The 24844-nt window shown below is 46.0% G+C and overlaps 2 protein-coding genes across 2 annotated transcripts in view; both read right to left on the bottom strand.

Annotated features, from left to right (window-relative positions):
• The window catches only part of LOC142765386 (uncharacterized), a 244942-nt gene that overhangs the window by 31039 nt on the left and 189059 nt on the right, over window positions 1-24844 (bottom strand). Inside the window, exon 4 of the mRNA XM_075866277.1 lies at window positions 132-254. Coding sequence (XP_075722392.1) covers window positions 132-254 — 123 coding nt within the window. The remainder of the gene's footprint in view (window positions 1-131; window positions 255-24844) is intronic.
• Window positions 10115-10738, bottom strand: LOC142765135 (uncharacterized). Its single transcript, XM_075865706.1, has one exon. It carries the CDS (start codon window positions 10736-10738, stop codon window positions 10115-10117), a length of 624 nt encoding a protein of 207 aa, XP_075721821.1.

Genomic DNA, 24844 nt, shown 5'->3' with positions numbered 1-24844 from the left:
TTTGCGATATTTACTTTTTCGTGGTGCCATCTACGCAAGTTCACAAACTTCTTCGGAAGAGTTCGTATGGCAACTTTGTTGCGGAATAGTATCAAGTGTTTTTTTTTTAACTTGAGCACTGCGAAACTCACCTCTGACAGGAGGATGATTAGGGCTCTCAGAGTACTTCATTTCAAACAATGCGCAGTTTCTCTCGCTGTTTTCTCGCAACATTACTTCCAGGCCATTCCAAGACTTTCTTCTTGAGTTAATACCTAAAATAAATATGCGAGATTACCAACTACTATTTATTTCTGCGAATACCCTCCCTTTATAGCCTACTACACTAGTTTGTAGGCAACTCAAAAGGAAAAAAACCAAATAGAATTAAATTAAAATATTCAGGAGTCCTTGCTCTATCAAGGAAATGGGGGCAAGCGAATCTTCGTGTGACTGCGCTTTACCTATTGCTTTTTTATTTCCTTTTTCTTGTTTCCTTAGTTATTTCTTCTATAAAAGCAATATTATTATTAAGTTATATTACAGTTAGCGACCGTCCAAGGGATACTGTTTTCGAGATGGGTCAGCAAGGCGTCTTTATCGTTTTTCACCAGCATTTGTCAACCTCTCGAACGCTACAACGAAATGGCTGCCACAGCATCATGGAAGGGCAAGTAAAGGATTCAAATTGCTCGTATTCTCAATTATTCTGAAATGTTCGTTTCCTCATGTCAGCGTTGGGCATGTTTGACATTATTACTTCTTTCCGCCAACATGAAATATTGAAAGGAAGCCACCATATCAAGTATTTTCCTTTTTTACAATATCGGTAGACTAGACTTGACCACGCATTCACGTGGCCAAGTCTAGTCTCTTGAGCGTGAAGGTTACGTCGGAGTAGAATGGGCCATTCATGATGAGCTATCCACCATTTCGCTAGCTTCACATATACCAAATTTGGTATCATGAGACGTGAATGAACGACTAAAATATGTGACTTGTGCAAATGTGATAATCATGAGATGTGTGTCACGCAAGAACATGACAACATACCACGCTCACGATGTGCTTGCGGCCATTTATCTGGCTCCACGTATACCAAGTTTGATATCACGTGACGTCAATTGTCTACGAAAGTAAATGACACATATGATGTTCATAATTTGTGTATCATGTAAACTTGACTACGCGCTACGCTCATTGCGTGCTAGCGGCCGTTTCACTAGTTCCGCATATACCAACTTCCATGTTACGGGACGTGAAAGGATAACGAATGCAAATTACACGTCCAAACAAGATAATCATGACATGTGTGCCATGTAAAAACTGGCTACATGCTAAGCACGCTCGGGGACGTTTCGCTAGCTCCACATATACTACAGGTTTTCCCGCTCACTTTAATCTAAGTGCCAGCCTAAATAATCTGCACGCCATTTAAATAATCTGAAAGCCGGGCTATTTAATCCATGTGCCCAACATTTAATCCAAGCGCCAACATATTCAATCCAAGCGCCAACTCAATGGGGCCGCATGCCAGTGAGTTTAATTTAAGTGCCACCGTGTTTAATCCAATTGCCAATGACTTTATTCAGGTGCCAGTCAGTTTAATCCATGCACAAGAAAGACATAGTTTGCCACTTTATATCGTATAAATGTCAAAATAACGCAAACATGACGTCACAGGAAGAACTTTTCTCTCGCCTATACATGCTAGCGCTTATGGAATGAAGTGCGCAGTGCTACTTCATCTTAACGTTTTGGTGTCATATATTCAAAATTAAAAAAAAACAGTGAACAGTAATTGCGTTTGTGGGCAATAAATGTATCTGCTCATAGGGTCCATGTTAGTCTACGTATATTTCGTCACTACTGCATTATTCCGGCTAACCATGTACACCATCGCATATGCATAGATTTGCCTCGTATGCTCAGCAGACGGCATTTGGCTGCTTATTCGCTGAGGCTTTCGCAGTTGTGTGCTCAGCCCAGTGAGAACAGGGACTGACAGATGACGTTCATTCGTTCTCAAAATCAGAAGTAACCACTTAAAAATACTAAACTTGCATTTAATCTGATTTACGTTGAATGAAGTTGTTATAAAAGCATCAAAGGAGATACTCCTGTTTTCATGTAACAGACGACACTTAGTGTTGATGAAGCTCGTTTGCTTGAAACACGTGCGTTTTCATACGGGCACATTGCAGACGAGAAGAGAGCTTTGCCTGAAGTTATGGCTGGACGCAAACGATGACCACACTTTGAAACACCGACAAACCTCGTCAAAAAGAAAAAAAAACCGCCGAGTATCGCTGGTCGACAGGGCTATAGGATTGTGGGCATCTACAGGCGTGGCGGTGACCTAAAGCAACTGGCCGACGCTCTAGGCATCAACGTTAGAACAGCAAGATCGATTACTGCTACCGACAGAGAAACATCGAAGCATGGTGGGAGTTCAAAAAGGAAGTTTGGACATGACGTCGTGAGTACTTTGAGATGAATTGTCGACAAAAACTGCACATTTACAATAAAGCAATTAAAGGAGGCCCTGGAGGAAGAAATGCCAGGAGTAAAAATCAGTGCACGCTCAGTCGATCGGTTGCTGGATCCCCACTGCTACTCGATGAAGCTAGTGACGCAGAGGCCTACAGATCGCAAAGGTGACAATATCGAGCACAGCCTGCAGGCGTTCTTTGCTGCTGGATGCGGCTCGCCACTCCATGCAAAAACACAGCACGTGGACAGCCCGGCCTTCGATCAGCACAATTTATCTTTCGTGGCTGCCGTTTCGCGTGAAGATGACTTGTGAACGGTCGTCTCCGAGTCCTATAAGACAGTTCTGTTTTAATAATTACGCTCACCTGTGGCTACGTTCTATTTCTTGAATATTAATAATTAGTAGTAAGCACTCTTGCTTTCTCTCTCTCTCTCTCTACATATATATATATATATATATATATATATATATATATATATATATATATATATATTTATATATAAATTCCTAATAGGCCAAACGTACTTGGGAAGAGAAGAAACACAACTTGGTGGTGGTCTTATTATTATAACCAATGGTCTCGACCGGTGGACCAGTCTTCATCAGGGTTTGCGCAATCTTCCAATGTGCGATGAGAGGCATAGTGCCGCATAAAAAAAAGAGGAACACGTACAGTAAAAAAATTGGCCCAAGGACAAATGCGCGTTACTATAATTTAGTTTCCTCCGTGTTCGTTTCATCACGTTGGTCCAGTACGTCACAATACTACCAAGCTAAATGAACAATCAGTACCGTTCGTAGTATTGGAGACATTAATTTTGATTGAATAACAATATAAGAGCAAACAATAATGTAAGATATAATTTCCAATGCCACATCAGGATGATCAGTTTGCGTTTTATGTGCACTTCAGGACAAAGATATATTGGAATTATCTCTTATTCACTCTGCCCCATGACGGCCTCCTGATTTCTTTATAATGTAGCTGCCTTTGACCCGTCACTGCCTACGGCCAGGTTTTCGATACCTTGATATGTATTCCGGCACTCTTATAAACAAAGCTTGTCTTTCGCATTATATGACCTGTCCCAGTCATGTAATGTTGTTGTGTGTGCCGAAGCCAATTATGAGCTTTAGTGACGGACACTGAATTTCATTGCGCTGTAAAATATTCGGTAGTATGTTCCTGCGTTTTCTTTCACTTTCATTAAAATTATTCCACCTGTGGCGAGCACTCATTATACAAACTTGCACATAGCAAAGTATAACACTCCGAACACGGCTACGAATACCATCGGCGAATACCAATAATAAATTTATTCTACCTTCCGACTATTGTCTTTTATACGGTAGAAACTGCATTTCAATTGCACTGCTGTTTTAACTTTCGTATTCAGCCTTTTGTGCATGGATTAAACTGACTGGCACCTGAAATAAAGTCATTGGAAATTGGATTAAACACGGTGGCACTTGGATTAAACTCACTGGCACGCGGCCTCATTGAGTTGGCGCTTGGATTAAATATGTTGGCGCTTGGAATAAATGTTTGGCACATGGATTAAATATTTCGGCACTCAGATTATTTTAATGGCGTGCAGATTATTAAAGCTGGCTCTTGGATTAAAGTGAGCGGGAAAACTTGTAGATTTGGTACTATGTGACGTGAATAGATGCCGAAACTAAATGACACGTCAAAGATGATAATCATGACATGGAAGTCATATACGGCATACTTTACCTTCGCCTCGGAAGTTTATGCTGATTTTAAAGCGACATGTCAACCTTCCTCCTTCGTGCTTCGCATATAATCGATTGTCTTTGTACATGGGATCTGCCAATATTTTCTTTCCTTTAACGCGTTCGTCCCTTCTGCATAGTGCACGTGGCAACTCTGACGCGCGTATTCTAGACATCCGTGCTTTTCATTACTTTTAGGGGCGAAGCTCCTTAAAACGGCACCTGGTTGTCCCTAGTGTCCGTTGTAGTATGTAACAAGTATAATATTTTGACATCCAAGGTGGTGCCGGTGAGAGATTTCTTCTGTGCGTTGTTGAACAAAAAAATAGTACTCAATGTACATGCTAATGGCTGCTAATGGAGAATGAGAGACAGGAGCATTTGGCTTATAGTTAACGCGCATGCTGCGGTCCCCACTAGCAGCCATTGGCATGTACATTGAGCACTATCAGACAAGAACAGGTTGCTACGTTATACTCGCTGGGTGCAACATCCTTAGTTTTAGAAAGGTTTAGCGAGCGTTGAGCCGTAGTGCCATGAATACAATGAACTAGTATATACCATGAATTAACTTGTGGTGGTTAGAGGTGGGAAGTAGATAGGAAGCGCAAGGCTTAGGAAAGTAAAAGCCGAAACCTACTGTCTATCATTTCCCATTAGCAGCCATTGGCATGTACATTGAGCACTATCTGACAGGAAAAGGTTGCTACGTTATACTCGCTGGGCGTAACCTTCTTGGTTTTAAAAAGGTTTAGCGAGCGTTGGGCCGCAGTGCCATGAATACAGTGAACTAGTGTATACCATGAACTCGAGGTGTTTAAAGGTGGGAAGTAGACGCGAAGCGCAAGCCGTAAGAAAGTGTGCGTGTGCCACCTCTTATTTAGTACTTGGAATGTCTGCTGGATGGCGGTGCTTCTATACGGAGAATATATATCATAAAAAGATGCGAGATGGTGGTACATGGAGTGTTGAATAGATGGACGAACGGACACACAGACAGATGGATGAATGGACACATGAACGGACGCAGGGGCGGATGCATTGACGAATGCAGGGACGGACGCACGAACAGACGCACGCACGGGCTTGTGAATGGACGCATGGACGGTCACACAGACGAACGCATGGACGAACGGAAGCAAGAACGATTGTACGGACGTATGCTTCGCCCCACTCTCCGTCATTCACTCCGTAGATATGCTGCAATTTTTTTTTCCTTCATCCGCATTCAACTTCGCTGAAATTTTCTTTTTTTTCTATCTCTGACTTTCACTTCTTCGCCCTCCTCCTCACTATGCTCTTCCGTTACCTGCGCGTTCAATGCTACACACCGAACAAATTGGCCCACTTGTTCAGGGAGTCAAGCAAAAGTTGAAGAGGAAGAAGAGGACGAGGAGAGGGCATGCCGGTTCGGGATCATAAAATTTTTTGATCGTGGCACATCAAGTTGATTCAGAACAGCTTCGCTCTAAAGATGTTCAGTTCGAGCGAGAAAGGAACCTAGGCGTTAGCGTGGTGGCCAGGCGTTCAACCACAGAGCCATGCGATTGCATTAAACTGCTTTGAAAAAAAAATTGACAGATCCAACGTACAGTGGGAATCAATGATATGCGAAGCACGATTAGGAAAGGTTGATATGTCAGTTTAAATTAGCAGAACGTTACGAAGTTGAGGTAAGTGATGCCGTACATCACTTCCGTGTCATGATTATCATGTTTTGATGTGTCGTTTACCTTCGTCATATATTCCAGTCACATCATACAAAGTTTAGTATATGTGGAGCTAGCGAAACAGCCGGGAGCACGCTATTAGCGTGGTATGTTGTTTTGTTCTTACAAGACACGCGTGTCAGTATTATCATGTTTCCACCAGTTATATATTTCATCATCCATTGACGGCGCGTAGCACAAAATTCGTTATATGTCGAGCTAGCAAAATGCCCGTGAGCGCTTCATGAAGGGCTCATTATACTCCAACGTAGCGTTGACGCGTTCGCACGCTGAGCTCAGCGACGCTACGCTAGCGAAACGCGAGAACTCTATATTCTGACGCCAGGCGCGACCAGCGTCCGTCAGCGCGGCCCGGCGGCAACCGGCGCGAAATTCGTGCCGATGCGTTACCGAAACAACACTGCGTCTCGCTCTTTTCGTGACGGAGGGACGCCGGAGGTGCTGTAACGAGCATGCGTCAAAGAAACGCAGCGCGGCGCACTCCTGCGAGTACATGGCAAAACCGGCGCATGGCATCGCAACGCTGGTGTTACGCGACGAAATGAACGCCGGCGAGCACGTGCACCACGTCACGTTTTAATTTATGGCGCTTTGATTGTGGCATGTAGTAATGTTCTCACATGATACGCATCTAATGATTATCATGTTTGTACCAGTCTCACACCTTCGCCATTCATTGACGTCACGTAATACCGAATTTGGCAAACGTGAAGCTAACGAAACGCCGCGAGTGCATCATGAGTGTGGCATGTAGTCATGTTGTCACTATGACGCACATGTCGTGATTATGATTTTTGGAATGTGTCCTCTATCAATGTCGTTCATTCGCTTCGCTTAATACCGAGTTTTTACATGTGAAGCTAGCGAAACGGTGGCGAGTGCATCGTGAGCGTAGCATGTAGTCATGTTGTTAAATGACACGCATCTCATGTTTATCATGTTATGGTCTGTCGCTTGTGTTCGTCATGCAATCATGTCCTACCATACCAGGTTTGCACCATGCCATCTGAACAAAACCACCACAAGAGCTGCAGGAACATGAAATGTAAATCATGACATACATGTCATGATATCCATGTCATGACTAGTCGGTTATGTTTTTCATACAGTCATGTTTCGCCATTCCAAGTTTGGTATCGATACTGTTATCGAAACGGCCAGGAGAGCTAAAAGACGTAGGCGGCCAGATAGATAGATAGATAGATAGATAGATAGATAGATAGATAGATAGATAGATAGATAGATAGATAGATAGATAGATAGATAGATAGATAGATAGATAGATAGATAGATAGATAGATAGATAGATAGATAGATAGATAGATAGATAGATAGATAGATAGATAGATAGATAGATACGCTCAAGGTCGCCAAAGTTCGCTAAGATATGCTTCGCATTTAAAAAAAAGAATATATCAATCTTCTGCAGTGAAAGGAGTCTCCTGAAAGGCCACTCACCAGGCCCCATAACAAATTTTAGCTAGACCGGTGTAGTTGTGTGTCCGATGAAAATCATTATGCCACCAAAATTTTTTCAGACGCTTTATTACGAACTAAGAAAACTTATATTTTGAAGCGACGCGAACCGATGATTAGAGGAAGCGAGTTCAGTCGTAAGCCAAATCTCTCCCCTGTTTCTTTGCCATCCGATCAAATGGTCACGTGCGCATGACGTCCCCGAGGGAGCACAACACTCGAGGACACGAGCGGCGTTGTTTTGTTGACGAGCGTTATTTTATGGTCTGCTGCCGGTTTGTGCAGAGTGTATCTAAGTGCGTGTTCGTTTGAAAACGCTGGCTTACACGTGGTAGAGTATAGGTGAGCGTATTTAGTGCTCGAACGCGCAGAAGTATTCATTTCGTTTTGAGGGCTGGCGTGCGCTAGACGCGCTAACCGCGGAGACATGAACGCATGCGACATGGACGCACATTAGCCCCACAGCTGGTTACAGTTCACTTAGAAAAGTGGAAAAAAACGCGCATATTTCTTTCTTACGTCTGAGTATTCTTCTCATGTTTATTTTTACATTTATTGAAGCAACAAATTACAGAAACTACACATATCACAACATTTTTGCTGTGCCCCACGCTACACTCTCAGTCAGGGGCCGGATAACGAATGGCATATAGGCGGTGCGTTCTTGCGCATTGACTAAAATTCTGTCCAGGGGAAACCCACCAATAAAAAATACCCGTGACAGCTCCGTGGTGTGGAAGCAACGCCTACTGCTGGTAAGAGCAGGCGCGAAAAGGGAAAAAAAAGGGGAGAGAGCCACCGTCTCTGACGCACCAGCCTGGCACCAGGAGCCGGCGTCAACTTACGCGGACCATTCAGCGACACCAAGCGCGAGCGCGGAAAAAAAATTGGCAGATCCCACGTACAGTGGCAATCGATGATATGCAAAGGAGGAATGAGAAATGTTTATATGTCACTTTAAAACAATCACAACGTTACGAGGTGGACGCAAATGATGCTGTACTTGACTTCCGTGTCATCATTATCATGTTTGAATGTGTCATTTACGTTCATCTTCTATTCACGTCTCGTGATATCAAATTTAGTATATGTGGAACTAGGAAACGGTCGCGAGCGTGCTATGAGCGTGGTATATTGTCTTGTTCTTACATGGCACGCGTGTCACAATTATCAAGTTTACACCAGTGGTATATTTTGTCATCCAATGACGTTACGTAACACCTAATTCGGTATGCATGGAGCTAGCAAAACGACCGCGAACGTATCATGAAGGGCCCAATATACTCCAATGTAGCATTGACGCATGCCCATGCTGGGCACAGCGACGCTACGATAGCAAAATCTTAGCACTCTATAGTCTGACGCCAGGCACGACCAGCGTCCGTCAGCGCGGCCCGACTGCAAACGGCGCAAAATTCTACATGCGGCATTTCGCGCCGATGCGTTACCCACACAACACTGAGTCTCACTCTTTTCGTTACGGTGGGATGCTGGACGCGCTCAAACGCGCATGCGTCAAGGCAATGCAGCGCGGCGCGCGCCTGTGATAATATGGCAGGACCGGCGCCTATCGTGGCAGCGCCGGCGTGACACGAGGAAGTTCACGCTGGCGAGCGTGCGCAGACTCCCTCTCTGGATTTCGTGCCGAGCCAATGCCACCTAAAGAAAAAGTTCGGGCCTGCTCACTGCCGCCGTGACGTCACGCGTGTTGACTGAGCCACGCGGGCGGCGCGTCTCGTCGCCTACCGCAGAAACAAACGATCGCTTGGAGTTCCACATATGTGACCGCTTTATTTTGCATTTTGCACTGTAATCAGCGCTGCTTTAAGCAAGCCACGACGCTTTAACGTTCGTTCTCACTTATACACATAGCGATAGCAACAACAAAATGACGTCGGCCTCGGAAGTTTATAATGAAGAAAAATGAGTACAACGGACATTGGATTTGCACATTCATTTTACTAACATTTCTTCTGTTGGACCAGCCTTTGTCAAAGAAGTAAATGCTTTTCGGTTTGCTTATGTACAGACTATAAATAATAGTGTTGCGCACAATAATCACAAAGAGCATGAAAATTTGAAATAGCGATAACGCCGGCGAAGTTGATCATACGGCAAGTTATATGTAATTGGTAATTACAGACACATGATGTGCTCGCAATGATACAGATACATGGCGCGTGGCAAAAAAAAACAATCATGTTCAAAGCTGGTTGAGTTCATTATTGATCATGATACCATATAGGTGAAGCAGAACCCTCTGAATGAAAACTCTTAAGGGAACAAAGAAAACACGCACTTGCTACACTCGCAACTAATTTTATCAATCGCTAGTATACTAAGCATTGCAATGCAAAACACTCCAGCGCAATATACAAAACACTGAAATGAGGCAACCAGGTGGCATACAGTAAGTACAGAAACAAATCATTGATTTACTAAGCAATATGTTGCAGACCACTCGAGAACAATAAAATGGCGAAGATGATAATAAAGCCTCGCGCAACCGTGCAGGCAGAATGCAGGTGATACACGCTTCTCAGTAACCGCCATAGTAAGCAATATGAATGGCGAGGGCTTTGATTGGCGTGTACGGTAAAATACCCTGTTGTGCAAAGACTATGAACACTACAGTAACATAACTTAACTGTATGAGAAAAGAATAAATGAGAGTTTTTGAAGAAAAAAGCTCTGTTCTTCACATTTGCAATGTACATAAAACGCACAAAAACTTCCTGTTCATTTTGAAAACTTCTGCAGCTTCTTTTGCTGTGACTGCGTTTTTTTTAGTGTTCAAAATATCTGTCTTCATCTGAACGTAGTTTTTCAGAAGGGTGTTTGCTGCTGCCACAAGTATGTTAGTCAGCACAGTGTCAGGGTGATGACCATTGGTACAGACATCAAAATTCTCACATTCGCAAAGGTGCCTTGTGATAGACACAAGGACCTCCCTCTGTTTAGGAGTTGCATGAAAACGTGAGGCATTCTCTTTTCTGGTAAGCTGTTCCAAGACAATGTGGGCGTGTAGAACTGCATTAATGACAGTCGGCTGGGGAAACTTCAGAGCGCCTCTCGAGAGGTTTTCAATCAGGACATTTCTCTCAAGCTGAATTTCCCGGTCCTGAGATGTAATATTCATGGCACAATACTCACAAGGCAGCTTCCTTAAGGCGGCGTGTGCACAAAATCCTGCAATGTACGTAATTACTGCCAAATTGGACTCCTTATTTTTTATATCACAGTCTGATATCTTAACACCGTACTCCTGTGCCAGTTGAGCTCCGTCAAATGTTATAGCACATGGCTTCTGTATTTCCTGCATTCGGGCAAAACCAAACTGTCTTGTAGCCTCAGCTTCTTTTCTGACTCGAAGACTTGCGGTATTGATATGTGGGAATTTGTTCCAGAGAGCCGACGTTACTGTCCGAACCTTTTCTCCAAACTGTCGGTCTGAAATTTACCCAGCAAGACATAGTTGAAATTCAGTTCTTCATGACAGTACCGGCACAGTTCGACAAGCGAGTAACAAGTAAGCCACAGCGCTGCATGGGTTTCTGTAGTTAATGCCCCGGTATCCATCCTGATGTCTCGCCACGTGTCCAACCAGTCTACGAAATTGTTAAGAAATTCGATCTGCTTGTTACTCAAACTCCTTACTGAATCCTGAAGCGGATCTCTGAGGCGCCGGCCCTTTGAGGGGCTTTTTACATTGACAATATGCCACCACTTTAAAATTAGGTCAATGAATGGCGCTGTCCCCGCGGCGTAGTTCAAACAGAGTTCGTTTCCGCGAATTTTTAGCGCCTACACCACAAATGAACTGAAAACTTTCAAAGCAAGCTTCACGTTCTGGCGCTCAATGTTCGTTGGATGCAGTGATTCATAGCTCAATCCATAGCCAAACTTTGAGAACCTGTGTTGCTCAGAAGCATGCAGGTCCCGAAGAGCTTTGAAAGAAGCTCCGTTTACCTGAACTAACGAAGAAGTGCTGGGAAATTCAGGGAAAAAATGCACGTATCAGGATTTTGTTGGTTCAACCAGTTGTTCCTTACACATTTTAGAAGGTGTACAGGATCTACCACATAAAAAAGGGGTCTTGAATTGTCTGCTGGGTGGGGGTACACAATGTCAACTGTTCGCGTCTTAGAAAAAAAGGACATCACCTTTCTGTTTATTGAATTGTTGTCTGTGATTACTGCGATGACAGTAAGCCCTGCTTTCTCCAGCTCTAGAATTGTCTTTCTCAGGGCCTCATGCAGTTCAACTGCTTCGATGTTAGCCACTGGCAGAATGTGAGCGACATCCTTGTGCGCTGATAGCAAGGACTGTATCATAAAAACATGAGCAGTTTTGGCTGCTTCTTCCGAAATAGAAGCCGCCCCCGTCACCCAGCCACCTTTGTGTTCAAAGTATGGCTGAATGTAGATTTCATCCACCATTAGAGTCACAATCTTTTCATGTGGTTTGAGAAGGCTTGATCACTTCTTCACATAACGTAAAAACCCTACATCGTCCTGCTCATTTGCAGGGTTCACGTTATATTGCGAACAGATTCGCACGAGCGTAGATCGATGTGGCAGTGCTACCTTGCCAGCGCTGTGAATGAATCTGTAGGCATGTGGGGAAATAGTGTACAAAATGCTAGAGAATATCAAAAGGTCAGCAGAGTACCGCACTGAGTGGTCATTTTTCTGCAGTAGCTGAAGCTGTTCCTTGATAAATCCAAGGGTTTCTATTTTTTCCTCTGGCAAAAGATCATCTGAACTGAGGCTGTCCAGCAAGGAGAACAAGTTGAAAGTTGCCTTCAGTTTGTCATCCTTTACACAAACGTCTGGGCCCCTGAAACGTCTCACACTGTCTAGTGCGGTCTGCAGGCATCGCAGATCGCCCAGTCTAGATGGGATGAGGAGATCTTTCCCAGGTAGTTTGGCCTTCCTCCAGAAAGCCGTAACCTCCATGTTCCTGCTGACAACCACAGATCTTTCAACTTCCGGTGGATCTTCGCCCTCTACATGAAGAAACAGAACTGCGTTTGCTGCTTGTACTGCTGTCCAGTAGCTGGAGAGGTCGACGCGTTGTAGTTGCGGTACAAGGTCCTCGTATGACTGCAGCTTATTTAGGCGGTCCTCTTCTTCGTGCGAAGAAATGGACTGTCGAATAGCTTCCTCCAGATGCGATGCTTCGCGACGTTTCCGCTTTTCCTCGGGCTCCTCGCGCACTGGTGCGCAGTCGCTCAGGTAAGCAGAAGAACTTGGAAAGATTGTCAGCACTGCGTCCGGAGTAAGCCGAGTGGCACCCATGGCAGCTTCTATTTTCCTGCCGGTTCTAGGATCGGTATACGTGGTGGTCGTCCTCAAGTATTCAGGCTTGAAATGGAGCTCACATACCTGCACACCATTGACAAAAATAAAATGCATTATTAGAGATTTTCTCCTTCATATCCCCCTCATTTACTTGGCTAGAAAATACGGAAATCTTAGCACTGTACAGACATGCACATAAAAATGAAAGGCACCAGCAGACATCTCAAGGAAATTTATTGATTACGGGGTTTAACACACCGAAACTGCACAGCTAGGCGATTAGGCGCGCCGCGGTGGAAGGCTCCAGGTCAATTTTGACCACTCATGGGGACCTTTAACGTACGCTTAAGTCTCGTACACACTATCGTTTTTGCTTTTTGCCTCCTTCAGAAAAGCGGCCGCCGCGGCCGGGAATCGAACCCGCGACCTTGCGCTCAGCAGAACAACGCCTTAGCCACTGAGCCACCACGGCGGGTCATTTCAAGGAAACAAAGTAACGGAAGCGGCTAGCGCGATGGGCATGCCATTACCAAAAGCGCAAGAAAGTCGCGGGTGCAGCATCAAAAAATAAACAACACATGGATTCATGTGATTACGCCACTCATATTTCTCAATTAAAAGTCGGAGCTGTTACAGAAGTGCGTGGTGCCCTGCGGCAACGTCGAAATTTCAACGACAGCTCTCAAGATAATTGCATAGCAATCGAAGATAATATAGAGAATCCAAGAAAGTGTGCTCTGAGATATCTTTCAAATACTCATCACGAAACGTTGAGTGATAACGTGTGTACAAATAAAACAACACGCTCTTTGATGCAACTTGTTGTCCTTTCACAAACTTTTTTTTCTTTTTCCTGCCTACCTTCGTTCTAACGACGCATATGACCCCTTCAAAAACATATTTACACATAGATGTCACGCTGCAGAACGGCCGGCTAGGAAGCAGGCAAGCAGAAATGTGAACAGAAATGAACTCGGCCAGTGAAGTTCACGAGTTACTCCTAAAGAAATGAACGACAACGCACTCGGCGAGATCGAGTGCCAGCCGTTTCCCGCATGCGTTTTAATACTTGCATCATCGAAATTTCTCGACGGTGCACTGGAGAGCAAGTATAAGTGAGAACAAACAGCAAAATCGAGCGTTGCGTGAACTTAGAATGCGACCCGGCGCTTCTAGAAAGAACATCACTTAAAACATGCGGGCCACCTTATATCCATGGCGGAATTCCCATCACAACAAAGCGGCAAAGCCAAAGCGAATGGTTCAACACAGAAATGAACACACGCGGCAATGAACACAAGCGGAAACATAACAAAGCACATATTACTCAACAGCGAGTAATGAAAACGTATACATACCTTTGGATCACGGAGAGAACAAATATCAACGTCATCTCGACGAACGGCATGCTCCCATACCACTCGTCGGGCATCCTTGAGGAACGAGAACACTCCAACTTTTGGTCCGGTGTCGTAGTTCCCGCGACAATTCGGCACGCAGCATCGCCCCATTACGACAGTTAGCAGGCGAACATTCGGTTAACGACCAAGCACATCACACCATCACGCAGCTTTTCACATATGCAGACAAACACTTCTTCTCAGGCCGCCACAAACACCACAACAGCGTAACAACAAAAGACACTACCACACCGCGTCAACGACTCGCCAGGCTTAGCACGCCGGCCAACTCGAACGGCGCGGCACAGCAGCGCGAGTGGCACAGCCACTCGGCGGAAGCCGTAGGTCAAAACTGAGTGACGTCACAGGCCACGACTGGAGGAGCGGACAGGCCTGATCCCGTTCAAGAGGGCGCTGGCCGAGCGGTTGTGCCCCCACGATCTCCGATGACCGCGCAGCTTCGGCCGACTGGCTGGCCCTACGCCATCTCCTGCCGCCAACAAGTTCTCTCGCTGAGTGGTGCCCCGTCCTCGGGCTCCTGTGTCAGTGTCCATCTTTCCTATCTTGCCCTTGCTTCTTGGTGTCGCTGTCCCTGCGCCACGCTCTCTCCTTTCCATCTTTATCTCAATGTCGTTATTCCTATCCACTTATTCTCGCCTTACCCCCTCCCTCGTGAGCTACTGTTGAGATGTCGCACTCTGATGCAGACAGTTACGGGGCGCACTTCTCTCTTGCTCTCTCTTTAAGAATCACATAGGCACGTGCACCGCGTCACATCGAATTGTATTGGCGCCTTGACTGTGGCACGTCGTCAAGTTCTCACATGACACGCACCTCATGAATATTTTGCTTGCACCAGTCACATACCTTCGTCATCCATTGGCGTCACGTAATTCCAAATTTGGCATATGGGAAGCTAGCGAAACGGCCGCAAGTGCATCATCAGTGTGGCATGTAGTCATGTTGTTACATGACACGCATTTCCTGATTATCATGTTCAGATGTGTCATTTACCTATGTCGTTCGTTCATGTCGCGTAATGGCGAGTTTGGTACATGTGAAGCTAGTGAAACGGCCGCGAGCGCATCATGAGTCTAGCTTGTCTTGTTGTTACATCACACGCATCTCGCGTTTATTATGTCTTCGCCAGTTCATACCTTCATCATCCATTCACGTCCCGTAATACCAAATTTAATATAAGTGAAGCTAGCCAAACGGCCGCCAGCGCATTATGAGCGTAGCATGTAGTCATGTTCTTATATGACACGCATCTCATGATTATCATGTTTGCACCAGTCACTTACTCTGGTCTTCCATTCACGTGGAGTAATACCAAATTTAATATATGTGACGCTAGCGAAATGATCGCAAACGCATCATGAGCGTAGCATGTAGTCATCCTATTACATGACACGCATGTCGTGATTATCACGTTTGGATTTGTCCTTTACCTATGTTGTCCGTTCGCGTGACGTAATTCCAAATTTCCTATAAGTGATGCTAGCGAAACAGCCGCCAGCGCATCATGAGCGTGGCATGTTGATTGATATTGATTGTTATGTGGAGTGTAACGTCCCAAAACCACCATATGATTATGAGAGACGCTATAGTGGAGGCTCCGGAAATTTTAATCACCTGGGGTTCTTCAACGTGCACCCAAATCTCAGCACACGGGCCTACTACATTTCCGCCTCCATCGGAAAGGCAGCCGCAACAGCCGAGATTTGATCCCACTACCTGCGGGTCAGCAGTCTAGTACCTTAGCCACTAGACCACCGCGGCGGGGCCATGAGCGTGGCATGTAGTCATGTTGTTACATGACACGTATCTCATGATTATCACGTTTGCATCAGTCACATACCTTCGTCATCCATTCACGCACTGTAATACCAAATTTGGTATATGTGGCGCTTGCGAAACGGCCATGAGCGCATCATAAGCTTGGCATGTAGTCGTGTTGTTACATGACACGCATGTGATAATTTTCATGTTAGGGTCTGTTGCTTGTGTAACATGTAACATGCCATGTGAATGAAACTACCGCAAGAGCTGCAATACTATGAAATTTAAATCATTACATTCGTGACATCCATGTCTTGATTTTCATCTTATGACTATTAAAATATGTTCTTAATGCAGTCATGTTATGCCACACCAAGTTTGGTATCGATACCATTATCGAAACGGCCAGGAGGGCTAAATGTCGTAGGCGGATAGATAGATAGATAGATAGATAGATAGATAGATAGATAGATAGATAGATAGATAGATAGATAGATAGATAGATAGATAGATAGATAGATAGATAGATAGATAGATAGATAGATAGATAGATAGATAGATAGATAGATAGATAGATAGATAGATAGATAGATAGATAGATAGATAGATAGATAGATAGATAGATAGATAGATAGATAGATAGATAGATAGATAGATAGATAGATAGATAGATAGATAGATAGATAGATAGATAGATAGATAGATAGATAGATAGATAGATAGATAGATAGATAGATAGATAGATAGATAGATAGATACGGTAAAGTCGCTGAAGTTCACTAAGAAATGCTTCGAAATTTAAAAAGAGAAAGACACATCCCCCTCCTCCCCACCGCCACCTTACCAGCTCGGCGTTCGGCGCCGGCATTACTTTCCCGGTTGCCTGCATGCAGTGACATTAGTGCATCGCCGTTTCATCCCACTGTCTTGTGATGCTCGTTTTTTACTTGATGGTCTGGTATGAAAACATTTTACAGTGCCTTACGGCAACTGCAACTTTATTCAAGATATCGTACATCTCCCTGCATTTGGACAAATACTGAATTGTGCAGTTCCAGCGTTACTCCTTTGATTTCAACAAAATAGTACAAACAAGTTTCCGTTTATCAATTTTTGAGGTACGACATTGTGTCATGCACTCAATAAAAGAGTACAAGTGCATGCGCGACTGCTTACTGTAGCACTGGCCTATGTATGTTCATTCTTGTGTTCTGTGAAACAAGTTGACCAGACGATTTTAGGAAAGCATGCAAAAAAGAAAGAAAGCGAACGAAGTAATACAGAAAAATATTGAAATTGAAAATCGATCAGTTAATGTTTTATTAGTGGTTGCATATTTTGACGATGAACATCAAGTACAGAAGTCGGGTGCGGAAGTCAACAGCAGAGTGTGTGTCATCGACATTTGCTCACTCTTTTGAATATTAAGTACAGTTCTCATATTCCAGCATGAATTTGTAACAGTGAACCATGACTAAGACAACCAGTGTACTGCTGTGGAGATAATGTGCCAGCTATTAAAATCCCCATTATCTGAAGAGCAACTGCATGCAGTAACAATAAAGATTTTGAGATTTGTTCTGCACCATTTCTCTATCCCTACTGCACAATGACGTTTGCGAAAGAGATTATGTGCAGAAGCTTTACTTATTTTAAGGGGGACTGACCTGGCCGTCTCGAATTCGTATACGTCATACTTGACCTTGGCGCGCGTTTTGGCATTCACTTAAACAGCGGTGTGATGCTCAATAAAGGTAAATGTAGCCACTCCTTAAAATAAGATCAGTTAAATACTGAAAATGAGTAAAAGCCACTCTATGTCGTGAAATAATGTGCATGAATTCTAATTGCAAAATTAAGTAGTCGTCGAAATGCTTAAAAGGCGCTGCTGCCCCAGCATGCAGCTCGTGGCAGTTCGCGCGTACTAAATGCAAAATGTTTGAGTCGGCAAGCTAAAATACCCATGAAACTTTTACGTGCAAAAGCGCATTGTTTTCTAACAGCTGGGAATTGGCTGGTGTCACTGACGCGCGTGTATCTCCCGACGCAAATCAGCGAAATTGCTCACAGCACACGCACGTGCGAGAAACATACGCAAGTTTCGACAGCAGAACGCCGCCTCGTCCGCGAATTTCGGTGAGCGCAACAACCACGGTTCATGGCGAAGCACTAAAACGACGCAAAACGAGGCACAAACACACGTTAATCGTTCTTGCGGAGCCGAAAGTGCTCACCGTGGTTGTCTCGAGTTCATGAAGCCCTATAAACTATTCGGTGATCAAATGCATGCATATGAAATAAAAACAGTTCAAGGTTTCTCTGGTGGTTTGTAAAAACCCACTTGGTAGATATGTACCTCCGTAAAAAGACTCGCCTTCATGTGGTGGCGCTGTGGTGCAATGGCTAGCCATCTGCCTCACGTGCATGCGGTCCCGAGTTCGATTCCAGGGCCGTGTGTGCTTTGCATGTTAATCTTGCAGATTATGTGAGTGCGATACTAATAGTTTTCAATTACCTATACTGATAATATCCACCGCATTATCGCCAAGAATCCGCTCTCAAAAGCGTAAAATAATGCTTTTTTTCGTCACTGCGTCAGGGCCGGGCCGTTTAGGGAAATGTCACGCCTAAGCGCAGGCCATATCTTGCCAGGAAAAGATTGACCAAAAACCCCGGCTAATCTTTATCCGGGCTATTCTGAAGGCCACTTTGAATCAGACCGGCTTCTCTGGGACACGACTACGGAGCAGCGTAGAAGCGGTGATAATATTACTTAATTTCCTGCTTGCAGGCGTGTAGTCTAGCCAGGATTTGCCTAAGAGTGTATGAGTGTGTCCAACCGAGTTCAAAACCAATCAGTGCATATTTGAGTGCCAAATGTCGGTCCCTTACCTGTCTTCTTTTTGTTTTTTTCTTCTGTCTTTGATAAAGCATGCATTGACGCTCGAAGTGACACCTATACAGATTGTGCCACACTAATGCAAGCAAAAGGCGTTGCGAAGATAGCGCCTCTTTTCATGTTAGAGCACTGTATACCTGACAAGACATTGCCAGAGTGGCACACCAATTTGCGTCAACTCTGCGTTGGTCTAAGAAGAGCATCAGGAGTGCAGTTGCTGTGTGCTGTCGTATCTCTTGAGCTAAAGTGAGACATCACTTGTTTGATTCACCGGATACATCTTGATACATCTTAGCGTGGCCTTCACAAGACGTTATGCCCACTTGATCGGCTGCATTGACACAGGTCCCGACTGAGGTCACGGTCAATCAGCCAAAACACTTGATATTGTATTTAGAGCCTGTCCAGCATACACCCGTGAACGTCAGACACCGATCTTCTCGACTGCAAGATTTCAAAGTAGTTCCTTAACCGATGAGGTTGCGGCAAGGTCCCCAACTTCACGTCAACAGCCAACAAAAGCCTGACTAGCTAAGCTGTCGACCAGGATGCACAATGCGCAACTTGCAGCTACGGTGGCGCTTCCACACGGCAACCGGTGAAAGCCGTGATGCGGTGATAAAACGAAAACATGCTTGGCGACAACGTGCAAACCGTGCTTCGCCATCATTGTGTCCCACAACTTCTTGCACGTGCGGGAACTGAAGTACGATACATTTTGTTGGTGCAAGGCTGTGCAATTTTTCTGCTTCAAAAATAGCTTAATAATACAAAAGAAATCACGTGTGCTGCGGGCTGCCATTCTGAAACTTCACCGTGAAAGGCTTCATTAGCGTGCTTGGTTTTCTTTTCGGCTATCAAAGCAACGGGCTATCAAACTGCACATCGTGAAACTTCTGAACATTGTGCTTGCCAGCATTCAATTGAAATCGGCTAATTCTTGGTACGGAAACGTATTGCTTGTATTTTATTTACTAAAATCACGACATGAGGGGACACGCTGTACGAAGACCTCGGAATTCATGTTCACCACTTCGGGGTCTCTTGAAATGCCCTTAAATTTAAGCCCATGGTTGTTTCTTTGCATTCAGCTCTATATAACTTCAACCGCCGTGACTGGCAATCAAGCCCACCGAACTCAACAGCACCGCACTTGGCGTACTATGCTACCACGGTGGGTATTACTGAGTAGAGCACACCCACCACAGTGGTCCAGTGGCTAAGGTACTCGGCTGCGGACCCGCATGTCGTGGGATCAAATTCCGGCCGCATTTTCGATGTAGGTAAAATTGCTTTAAGCCATATGTGTTAAGATTTAGGAGCACATTAAGAAAGCCCAGGTGGTCGAAATTATTGGAGCCCTCTACTACGGCGTCTCTAATAATCTTATGGTGGCTTTGGGACGTTAAACCCCAAATATCAATATTATTATTCCTGAGACAAACAGTCGAGTGCTGTTGTTTACTGTTTTGTATACAATAATTACCCTGGTTAATACAACTACGCTTTCGTGAGCGGAAAAGACTTGACAATCTCACCGCAATCGGCACATGCCAGCAGCAGCTGGGCAGACGCTACTGCCATTCGCGATCGAGAGCAAGCGTGTGTGGGCCACTCAAATTTTAGCAACATGATTGATATTGGTAGTGTTATGCCTGCGTCGACATACGCAAAGAGTTTTCTCGACAGCATTGATACGAAGAGCAAAGATGAAAAAAAATGTATTAAGCCGGGTGGGCGAAATAGCCTGCCGTGTCACATGTTTACCTGCGAAATGCCCTAGCATCGTGGATCCCTATCTCACTTGTAGCTTGTGCGCCAACGCTGTATTGAATAAGTGTTGCACTGGAGCAGGGATTATTTAATTGGGAATTAGTGTGCACAGTGAAACAATTTTGGCCAGTCTTTTTCGTGCCAGCGATACCACCACTACCGCAAAAAGCCTCGGAATTTTCGATCAAAATGATCGAAGTGGTAAAGAAACAACTGACAGCACAGGCAGTTCCACGTTAGTTGTCTGCAGTTCTGGTTACCGTTGTGGATATATTCGGCCACATAATAGCCGAACCGAGCAGATAACTAAAATATGCCGAGTTTGGCACACGCTGGATGCCCAATCCGGCAACCCAGTACGATGGAACATAACCGAACTGGCTACTGCACCAGCGCGTCGTACGTCGAATCCCATGCAAGATAATACCGCATGTTCCACACATTATGCGCTCAATCATGAGCTGCTTCATTCAGGGGAATTACAGTGTCATGGCAAATTATCCTAGTCGCAAGCGGCGGCACCGATGCAGTGACACCTGCTACGAACGCTCCGTGCATGCAGGTGATCACCACAATGACAGCAATTTTGGTTTTCTTGTAGCGCCCCCTATAGTCACTGAAATTTGCGAATACCACAAGCGGCACTGTCGCTTCTTGCAAAGCCGAGGGGCTATGCAGGCGGCCACAGCAGAGGCATCCCACCGGACAAACACGTCAGTTAACACGTTCGTCCATCCGGCCAGGTCCGAATACAATGGCACTGCCGCCTCCTACTTCGTGGCACTGAGTGGGGTATGGCGCTTTGATCGGACTCCCGGCAAGCGCAGGTTCACTCGAAGGGGTGCTCGCCGGTGAGGGGCGACCAGGATCATCCACCTCAGCGTTGTCGTAGACGTCCGCGAGTTGGCTGACACGGCAGTTTGGCACAGCACGTAACCGCGTGAGCAGGGGGCTAGCATCAGGTGCCCGGTGGAGACGCTCGAAGTGGCACAGTGCACGCAAGTCCGCCGTGAGTGACGCAGGCCATGCACGAGCTGCCACGAGTGTCTCAGCTACACAAGAGCTACCAGACATTCCGTGACATATTCTGGATGGTGGCGGGGGTCTTTGTCTATGAGTCGCCACTGTGGTGCTTGGAGTTTGCTGGTCGGCTGTTTGTTGTGCACAGTAGATAGAGCCATAGCCTCGTATATAGTGCAGGCGAAGGCAGTGGGGCAGCCGTTGCTACGGGCGAGTAGGCAGCGCACAGCTGATTTCCCGCGACGCATAGTCTGCTGTACATGCCGCACCGCAGGAAACCATTGGAGGCGATTGTCTGTTATAAAACCGAAGTAGCGGACGTCACTGCGCCAAACTATCGGCGCACCATCTTGCTGAAGGCGTCGGGCCTCAGCACGAGGGCGAACGATGAGGGCCTTGGTTTTCGGTGCCGAGATCGTGAGGCCCATGCTTCTAACGAAGGTGGCCACACATTGGAGGGCCTCCTGCATACAGGTCCGTACCGCTGAGCACTTACTGGTTGGTCCACGCACATAAAGAGCGACGTCGTTTGCGTACACAACCGAACGCGTAGGCAACACAGCCGTTTCTGGTGGGCACTTGGTGAGTGGCGCGAGTACCAAATTAAACAAAAATGGCCTGAGGACGCTGCCCTGTGGGACGCCGCAGCTGACGGTCCACGGCACGCGGTCGCCCCGTCCACGCGCACAGTAAACGACTGGTCGGTGAGGGAGGCGTCAATGTATTTCAGGAGTTTGCACTCGACGCCGAGCGTGCGCAAAGCACCTAACCAGACCTAACCTAACCTAAAACGCCGACTGTATGTAAGGGAGGAGTAGAGCGGCCATTTCTCTATCATGTAGCGCTTCCTTGGGGGTTCTCACGATCTCGGTGATGCAGTCGGCTGTCGCGTGCCAAGGCCGAAATCCACGCTGTTCGGATGGGAAGGCGTTGCCAGCATCCGCGATCCACTGCTATCGATAAAGGACCATCTTCTATAGCTTTGCCCGTTACTGAGACAAAGGGGATGGTTCTATACAATATGACCGAGTGTGGTGGTTTGTCTTGCTTAAGCACAGGAATCATAGTAGCGGAGCACCACTGATCCGGGAGGACCGCACTCGAGAAAACACTAATGAATGCATCCAGCAAGAACTGTTGCTGGGAGGCGTCCACGTTCCTTAGCATTTAATGTGTGATTGTGTCCGGACCAGGGGCGCTGCACTTGCGCCTTTTAAAGAGAACCCGTTCCAGTTCTGTGTTAGGGAAACCCTCCTAGCAGAGAGGGCGAATGTCAGCTGGCTTGGCGGGTTCCGCAGGAGGGAGGCCGAACACGCCAGTTGCCTTCACACTGGTAACACTCTTTGTATTCGGAGAAGAGGACGCGAATGAAGACGCAAGCAGTTCAGCAAGCTCCCTTTCAGTGATGTCCAGTGCAATGGCTATTGTGAGGACTGAGTAGCGCGCTACTTTTAGGTTAATCATCATCCGAATAATAAGTCAACCACGGTGACGGCTGTGTTGGTCCATCAGAGAAGAACAGACGCCCATCCAGCTACAGTTACGTAGCCGCTCCGCGTGACGTAGGCACAAGGTGTCCAGTTGGTTGTACTCTGTCCATTCGCCGTCCACAAAGGAGCGCCGTGCCCACCTCTGTGCGCACTGGCGCACTGCGGGGAGGTTGAGCAGCTTGATGTCAGAGCAGGGCGTGCCGGAAGGAACAACACAGCGTGGTGTCGCACGCTAAGCACCATCCGCGATGCGCTAAAAGAAATCATCACTGCTCTGTACTTTCGCACACAGCTCGCGGAAAAGTGGCCACCGCACAACTCTGTATTCGCGAACGGCACCACGGTTGGAGTGACACAGATGGAGCATGATCGGGTAGTGATTATACCCAGTGGTGTCAGCATGGCGCTTTCACTAGCGCCAGGTAGATCACAGTCGAAGCCGCGCTGCTGCGAATGAAGGAGGATTTACCGAAGTTCCGGAGGACAAGAAGACCCACTGAGCTGATCGCGTCGCAAAAGTCCCGAGCAGCGCATCTGTGGTATCTCATTCCCAACTGACGTGATACGCCTTGAAGTCTCTGCACATTACGTACTGGGTCACGCGCGAACGCGGTGGCAAGACGCGGCACAAATGCGCAGCTATAGCGGTGTCGATACGCAACAACCATCTTTGAAAACAAGACTGTGTGGAGGATAAGGTTACTACTCGAGTCGTTGCATATTAAGCGCCCAAAACATCGACCGTCCTCTCGGAACCCTTCCGCAAGTAAATACACAGGGACTGCGCTCCACGGCAAAACGGGAGAAAGAAAGAGAGAAAGGGGGGTCCTTAACCGCTCCGCGAGCGCATTCAAGACGCCGGTGCTATGTGGCCCCATTCCCCCCTGAGGAAGGAAAAAAGTCGGTTCGGAAACGTCGGGTTTCTTCACGTACATTTGGTGTGAGTGTTAATCATTTCCCAGTTTTCATACCCACCCAGACAGACATCTGCTGAATGTTAATATTCAAGTATTTGGCAATGGAACGCCTCGCATGCCGTCAACCAAAACGACGCTTTTATTTTCGGCGGTTGAAGCCAGGTTTCATTCACACAAAGCTGTTGCCACCGCGAGAGCGTGGAGGATGCTTGCACACTCACTGAAATACAATCTTGCTTCTAAGTTTAAATCTTCACTGCAAGGTTCAGTGTGTGCGACCACATTTATCATGGCTATCATTAAACCGCGGCATTACTTTACAGCGACCAAACAGCTATCGACTTGATGAGTGGTGAAGTTCGAGATTAACTTGATTCGTGACGACATCCCTTCTGCGCTGATATTTGGCGAGATTAATTGAGTAAAAGATATTCGGTATCCGGTTTACCTTCACTAAGAGCTCATCTTTTCATGCTCACCTAAAACTGCACGCATTCTTCAATGACCCTGCTCATTCTACCTCAACTTTACGTTTCTCATTAGAGTACATTTAAGGTACTCTAATGAGTACCTAAATGTACTCATTAGAGTACCTTAAAGTACCTGCTTGGGCATCCGGCACGCAAACTAACTTTGCGTGCCGGATGCCCAAGCAGGAGAGTTGCCCCAGAAACGATCTGTACGCCCTTGTTTCACCTATTACCACGGAAAGAAAGCGGTCAAGAACATCGACCTCACTGTTGTCTCCAAAGATGTGGTAAGCTACAACTTTATTTTCTGCTAATTGACCACGATTTTCGGCGTTTGATGTCACAAGTGAACGGGTTATGGTGATTACAAGAGT

The sequence above is a fragment of the Rhipicephalus microplus genome, chromosome 6, assembly GCF_043290135.1.
Source record: "Rhipicephalus microplus isolate Deutch F79 chromosome 6, USDA_Rmic, whole genome shotgun sequence".
Classification (NCBI taxonomy): domain Eukaryota; kingdom Metazoa; phylum Arthropoda; class Arachnida; order Ixodida; family Ixodidae; genus Rhipicephalus; species Rhipicephalus microplus.
This window is presented reverse-complemented; position numbering and strand designations above follow the sequence as displayed.

Bases quoted from the DNA above. Each gene is read 5' to 3' on its own strand.
- LOC142765135 (XM_075865706.1), bottom strand. From the start codon at position 10,738: ATGCAGGAAATACAGAAGCCATGTGCTATAACATTTGACGGAGCTCAA.